This window comes from Babylonia areolata, chromosome 24 (genome assembly GCF_041734735.1).
Source record: "Babylonia areolata isolate BAREFJ2019XMU chromosome 24, ASM4173473v1, whole genome shotgun sequence".
NCBI lineage: Eukaryota > Metazoa > Mollusca > Gastropoda > Neogastropoda > Buccinidae > Babylonia > Babylonia areolata.
In genome coordinates, this window is record NC_134899.1 from 10,499,641 (window position 1) to 10,507,140 (window position 7,500).

Consider the following 7,500-nt stretch of genomic DNA (forward strand, 5'->3'; position numbering starts at 1 on the left):
ATTTATTTTTTGTTTCATTCGTCACCCACACAAAACAAATGTCATCGAAGAATTATCTCCACGTGTTTTAATTAAGGCTTTTACTGTTTTCTTTTCGCTGATCAGAACGGATTGTGTGGGTTTTTGTTTGTTTGTTTGTTTTGTTTTGTTTTCTTTTTTGTTTTGGGATTTCAGAATGATGGCAAATATTTCCTTAAAGAAAGAAAAAAAGAAAAAAAAAAGAGAAAAAAAAAAGAGACTTGCTTCAAAGAGCGGGTGGGTTAGGTTTATTGGTTCGAGGTGGGATATCATTCAGAGAGAGAAGTGGATTCATTGTAAATATTTACAAAGCTAAAGTGTTGTTTCATGCACGTTTTCGTCTATTTTTGTCTTTTTTTTCTTCTTCTTCTTCTTCTTCTTTGCGATGCCTGTTACTTCTTCTTCTTTTTTTCTTTGCTTTTTTTTTTTGGAAGGGGGGTGGGTGGCGGGGGGGGGGGGGGAGGGGGCTTCCACCGTTTATTTTTATTTTTATTTTTTTTTTGGTTCCTTTTCTTCTTTCTTTTTAAAGCACATATATATGTAGTAGCGAGAGAGAGAGAGAGAGAGGAGAAGAAGAAGGAGGAGGAGGAGGAGGAGGAGGAGAAGGAGGAGGAGGAGGAGGAGGAGGAGGAGAAGAAGAAGAAGAAGAAGAAGAAGAAGAAGAAGAAGAAGAAGAAGAAGGTAACTACTTACGTTCAGACAAAGAAGATACTTGTTTGATTGCACTTTTTGTTTTCTGACTTGTTTTTCCACTTTCTCTTTTTCATTCTCCCCCCCCCCCCCCCCAGCTCCCCCCTCCCCCCCGGCGAATCCCTTCATCTCGCCCACATAATTATGGGATGTCTGCATACAAACACGTGGTACTGATTAGAGCAGCGCTATCAGCTTGCTTCAAAGCCACCGAATCTTTCAGGACGCCAGCGGCCACTCCGTTCCCCTGATCAGACCATAAAAAACATGTCCTCCATGTATAACGTCATGGTCACAAGATGAAGAAAAGAAAACAACCACACACACACAAAAAAAAACCCAACAAAAAAGAAACAAACAAACAAAAAAAAAAAAGCAATGCATTATCAACAGCGTCATTCAAACTGACAAACGATATCAGCTATTTTTGGTGGCTGTTTTTTGTGTTTTTTTTAGGTGTTTTTTTTTGTTGTTGTTGTTGTTGTTTTTACCATGGGTGAGAGGGGGCGTCCTTGAACAAAAAAAAACAACAACACGAAAACAATACACACACACACACACACACACACACACACACACACACACACACACACACACACACAACCATCATTACCCTAATGTTCATACCCTAATGTTCTTCTTTTTTTTTTTTGGTTAGCTTTTTTTTTCGTTTTATTTTTTACAACATCCTTTTTTTTTCTTTTTCTTTTTTCTTTTTATTTTACCCGCAGGCCAAGAACCCCAAAGTAGCTAAATAACGGGTAGCCCATCCCATCCCCTCCACCCCATCTCCCCCACATCCCACACACACACACACACACACACGCCATATCAGTCATAAAATGGAATGAAATATGCATGGGGGACGCCAGGAAACACATGGCCTTACTAAAAGCACAGAAGTTTCTTCATCTCTTTTTTTTTTTCCCTTTTATCCCCCTTTTTTTCTTCTTATTATTATTATCATTATTATTACATCATCACATCGTCCCGGAAAGCTAACTGCCCAATCCTGGCCCCTGACGAGGGTTATGGCGAGCGGGCAGTTGTTTATTAATATCCCCCTGGTTAATGCAACCGCCCATTTCTGGCTGGTTTGCCTAGTTGGCCAACCAAGTTAATTAGCTGTTCGCCTGGGGGTTGGTTGGGGGGGGGGGGATGTGGGGGTTGTTACAAGGCGTGGGGGGGTAGGGAGGGGGGAGAGATGCGAGTAGAAGGGTGTTGGGTTGGGGAGGAGGGGGGCGGGGGCAGGCAAGAGGGGGGAGGTGGTGGGTGAGGAAGTTTATGACCTGCTCTGGCGGCGAACATCAAAGAGCGGACATGACAAGAAAAGCTAGGGAAGGGTGGATTGGTTGGTATGGAGTGATGAGTGAGGGTGGTAGGCGCTCCCGGGAGCTGACGTTTGGGTCGGAACGACCTACTATATAATTATATGAACGACAGCTTCAGCAGGACATCGCTTCTCCACAAACAGACTTGCCAGAGGGCGAAGAGCTTGAAAGCTGCATGAATGCACACACACACACACACACACACACACACACACACACACACACACACACACACACACACACACACACACACACAAAAGGAAGGAAGGGAAAAACGAGAATGAGAGAGATGGGCTAGAGAGAAACAGAGAAGGAGAGAGAGAAAGCGAGAGAGGAAGACAGAGAGAGAGAGAGAGAGAGAGAGAGAGAGAGGGAGAGAGCGAGGGGAGAGAGAGAGAGAGGGAGAGAGCGAGGGGAGAGAGAGAGAGAGGGAGAGAGCGAGGGGAGAGAGAGAGAGGGGGGTGTGTGAGAGAGAAACAGAGGAGAGAGAGAAAGCGAGACAGGAAGACAGAGACAGAAAGAGAGAGAGAGAGACAGAAAGAGAGAGAGAGAGCGAGGGGAAAGAGAGGGGGGTGAGAGAGAGAAACAGAGAAGAAGGGAGAGAAAGCGAGACAGGAAGACAGAGAGAGAGAAAGAGAGAGAGGAGAGATAGAAAACGAGAGGAAGAGAGAGGGAGACACAGAGAAAGAGAGAGAGAGGAGGAGGAATAGATGCAGAAAGAAATAGAGAAATACTAACACTAAGAAAAAAATTAGATTTGTCAAATAAAAAGATTATAAAAAGAAAGAAAGAAAGAAGGAAAGAAAGAGAGAGAAGATAAATAAAGTAAAGTGAAACGTTACAAACAGAACAGAAAAGGGAACGACAATAATTATAACTTCATTTTCATGACAAAAGTCACCGACTTACGGGAAACCCAAACCCCCACCCACACCCCCCAATGAAAATGTAATAAGGGGAGAACAAAAGAGGACAGAAAAGAAGACGAATATGAAAGAAGGGGGTGGGGAAGCATAAATGTACATCTCTCTCTCTCTCTCTCTCTCTCTCTCTCTCTCTCTCTCTCTCTCTCTCTCTCTCTCTCTCTATATATATATATATATATATATATATATAATTATTGCTGTGATCGTGGTGTGTGTCATGGTTACCTTCATCGATATTGTTTCCCTCTATCTGTCTGTCTGTCTCCCCCCCTTCTCTATCTCCTCTCCTCCCACCTCCACCCCCCTCCACACACACACACACACACACACACACACACACACACACACATTCTCCAATTGTGACTGACGTTATCTTTGCTCGCATGAGTGTGTTGAGAGAGAGAGAGAGAGAGAGAGAGAGAGAGAGAGAGAGAGAGAGAGAGGGAGAGAGAGAGAAGGGGTGGGGGGTGTTTGTGTGTGCGTGGTGTTGTTTTATTACTTCTTTGTTTGGTGACATGACTTGACAGAGAAGTGGGGAGAGATATAGAGTTGGGAGTCATAAACAGCAGTATGGTGCTACTGTGTGCTTTTTTTCATTCTCAGAAGTTGTGTTGCGTTGCGCTGAGTTGCGCTGCATTGTGCTTTATTGCTTTATTTTTTTTCATGTCAGTCTAACCTTTCATTGTTTTATTTTCATGTCAAGTCTATAAAGGATAGGGGGAAAAAAAAAACATGTTGTGACGGATAAGTAAAGTTTTCGATGGCTTTTCTTTTTTAACACAAAGAACAACAACAACAAAATATATATATATATCAACTGGGAAAAATAACTCAAAATTGGCAAGAAAATTAATCAAATAAATGTAAAATGACTTCCGCCACTCAAAAAATACAACATTCTACTTATATACTTCAACTTTTTCGTTGCTTTAATGATAAAACTTTTGTCCTAAAATGTCAGCTAAATCAGGCAACTCGATATCATGAAGAAACGTTTGTTGTTGAGCAAGTATACCTACATATGGAAAAAGAATATTTTGTTTCCTTTAACGATAAAACGTTTAGCCTACGCAGATCAGATGAATAAAATGTAACTCACTGGCAACACTATTACTGGAGAACGAGTACTGTTCAAGATGAAAAACTCGATTTGGTAAAATCTTAATATAAAGTCTTTCTAACAGTAACTTCCAACTAAATAAAAACGAAGTAACGAGTAAATATTAGACACAGCATGGAGAATATGTAATTCTGCGTCTGCGAGGAATTATGTCTACGAAATGTATTCACAAACATATATAAACTTCGTGTATCAAGACTTTAACTCTCTCCATACGAACGGCGAAAGAGACGACGTTAACAGCGTTTCACCTCAATTACCATCATCAAAATATTGCAAGCGGAAGGCTCTTATACTGAAGAGGTGAATGTTGACAAAGAATATCTCAATTCTGACGACGGAAGCTAAAGGTTGGGTCATTCAGGCACCCACTGGACATCCGAGGGGTCTGTGTAGAGGTGAAGAGAGGACTGGCCGTACTGAGTGAGTTAAACCTTAATCTTTGAAAGCGACTCTCTTAGCCTAGGAATGCAGCTGTTAAAGTGATTTTGGAAAGTAGTTCCACGGATCAACTTTACCCTCCAATGGAAACCATTTTGTTTTATTATTTCAAGTTGTCAATAAACATAGCTTCCTTTTGTTTCAGTGTCAAGGACCGATTTTGATGAAACGATTTATTCCACGATTATTGTTCATGATCCACAGTAATCAAAAACGTTGATTGCGATCGTTTCATGAAGGAGTATTGTTTTCTGTTTGTTTGTTGTTGTTTTGTTTGTTTGTTTGTTTGTTTTTGTTGTTGTTGTTGTTTTTTTGTTTTGTTTTGTTTGTTTGTTCTTGTTTGTTTGTTTTTCAAACAATATAACACAAACACATGAACCCGCATACACACACACGCATGTAAACACACGCACACGCACATATACATATTTTATATATATATATATATATATATATATAGAGAGAGAGAGAGAGAGAGAGAGAGAGAGAGAGAGAGAGAGAGAGAGAGAGATAGATTCAGGAAGAGAAAGAGGGAGACAGGCAGAGACAGCGAGAGACAGATTCACACACACACACACACACACACACACACACACACACATCAACCACCACCCAACACACACACACACACACACACACATCAACCACCACCCAACATTCTCTCTCACACACACACACACACACACACACACACACACACACACACACACACACACACACACACACACACACACATCAACCACCACCCAACATTCTCACACACACACACACACACACACACACACACACACACACACACACACAGCCAAAGAGTCTACGAGAGCAGTCCCGCAAGAACACACTGCATCAGAGTACAGAACAACCCATCCCCTTCCGCCAGTCCACCAACAGACGAACAGTGACACACGCGTCTATTCATAGAAAACATCCAAGGTTTTTTGGGTTTGTTTTTTTTGCCTGGACAGACGAACAAAGACACGCACATGTCTACTCACAGAAAACATCCGAGGCTTAATTACGTCAGAACAAAGGTTAACTCAAGTCTACATACAGAGGACATCCGATGCTCTTTACGCAAGAACAGACCAACAAAGACAACAAAAAAAATTCTACTCAGAGAAAACATCCAAGGCTCCTTACGCTCGAACAGACGAACAAAGACATTCACAAGTCTACATACAGAAAACAGTCGAGGCTTACTCCTGAACAGGCGAACACAAACATACAGCTAGACTTACTCAAAGAAAACAGTCGAGGCTTACTCGTGAACACACATGTACACACAAACATACAGCTGGTCTTACTCAAAGAAAACAGTCGAGGCTTACTCCTGAACAGACAAAGAAAGACACACACAAGTCTACTCAAAGGACGAACTCAAACATACAGCTAGACTTCCTCAAAGAAAACAGCTGAGGCTTACTCATGAACAGACAACGCAGTCACACAAGTCGACTCACTGGAAAACATCCCCGGCTTACTCCTCCTCAACAAGACGAAAACGAACACAAGACACGCGAGAAAGCAAGCAGTCAGTCAGTCAATCAGTACTCACGGATAACATCTGAGGCGTAGACAGCGGTGACGACTTCTTGAAGGTGGAGAAGGAGGCCGCACCCCCTCCGCCACCACCGCTGTTGACGGACTCGGTGGACTCCAGCAGGTCGTCGTCACTGACAAAGCTCAGCTCCCGCTTGATCTTGCGCTTGAGCTTCTCGATCTCGTTCTCGTAGTTCTCCATGGCCGGGGTCTTCTCCTCCACGGAGGCCGGCGGCGGCAGGGTCTCCTGCTTGTAGATGTTCTGCTCCTCCTTCTTGGTGCCCGTATGATGCTTGCGCTCCCGGTCAATGCGGCGGATGATGCAGATGGTGGCCAGCACAGCCAGGGCCAGGGCCAGCGTGACGCAGACCAGGGTGATGACGATGGCGATGTTGTGGTCCCCCTCCCCTCCGGAGGTGAACAGCCCCGAGGAGTTGCTGCGCGTGATGACGATGTCCAGGTTGGCGATGGTGGTCATCTGCACGGCGTGGCCGCTGTCCTGCACCGACACCCTCAGGCGGTACGTGCCCACGTCCTGCGGGTGCAGGCGCCGCGTCAGGATCAGCTCCCCGTTGATGCCGTTCATGAGGAACATGTCCTTGTTGTCGCCGCCCTCCAGGTTGTAGGTCATGCCCGCCGACCCGTTCTCGCCCTTGTCCCGGTCGTGGGCCAGCACGCGCGTCACGATGGTGCCGGCGGGCACAGTGTAGGGCAGGTGCACGCTCTGGTTCCGCTTGCTGGGGAAGGTGATGTTGGGCGCGTGGTCGTTGATGTCCGTCACAGTCACCCTCACCGAGGCCGTGTCGTTGAACAGCACGTTCTCCGCGTCCACCACGAACACCTTGAAGTCGAACTCCCCGATCCCGCTCTCCCGGTCCAGGGGCCGCGTGGTCAGGATCCGGCCCGTCGACACGTCGATGCGGAACTCTGGCGGGGCGCCCAGCTCGGGCAGGAAGGAGTACTGCAGCTGGTTGGAGGTCTGCTCGTCCAGGTCCACCACCCGCAGCCTGTCCACCACAGTGCCCCGGGGCTGCTCCTCCTCCACGTAGAACTCGAAGTGCGACTGCGCGAAGTGGGTGGGGCTGTCGTTCATGTCGCTGATGTTGACGTGCACGGTGGCCGAGGAGGACATGGCGGGCATGCCTCGGTCCCTCGCCTGGACCACGAGGCGGTACCGGGACCGGCTCTCGCGGTCAAATTTCTTCATGGTGCTGAGGATGCCCGTGAAGGGGTCGATGTTGAAGGCGGATTCCGGGTTCTCCAGCAGGGTGTAGGTGATGTTGCCGTTGTTGCCCATGTCGGGGATCCATGGCCAGGACCTGGAAGACGGAGCGGCCCGCGGGCATGTTCTCCTTCACGCTGAGGTGGTACACGGGGCTGCCGAAGATGGGGGCGTTGTCGTTCTCGTCACGGACGTGGATGATGAAGGAAGAGG

General features: G+C 46.1%; 2 protein-coding genes across 2 annotated transcripts in view; both read right to left on the bottom strand.

The window, feature by feature from the left end:
- The window catches only part of LOC143298887 (uncharacterized), a 138,456-nt gene extending 130,972 nt beyond the window's left edge, over positions 1-7,484 (bottom strand). Inside the window, exon 1 of the mRNA XM_076611898.1 lies at positions 6,082-7,484. Within this exon, the coding sequence (XP_076468013.1) occupies positions 6,082-7,362 (1,281 nt within the window). The 5' untranslated portion in view covers positions 7,363-7,484. The remainder of the gene's footprint in view (positions 1-6,081) is intronic.
- Positions 7,420-7,500, bottom strand: part of LOC143299163 (protocadherin gamma-B7-like) — a 1,513-nt gene continuing 1,432 nt past the window's right edge. Inside the window, exons 1-2 of the mRNA XM_076612293.1 lie at positions 7,477-7,500; positions 7,420-7,442 (exon numbers count right to left, since the gene is read on the bottom strand). The exon at positions 7,477-7,500 is cut by the window's right edge and continues 1,432 nt beyond it. Coding sequence (XP_076468408.1) covers positions 7,420-7,442; positions 7,477-7,500 — 47 coding nt within the window. The remainder of the gene's footprint in view (positions 7,443-7,476) is intronic.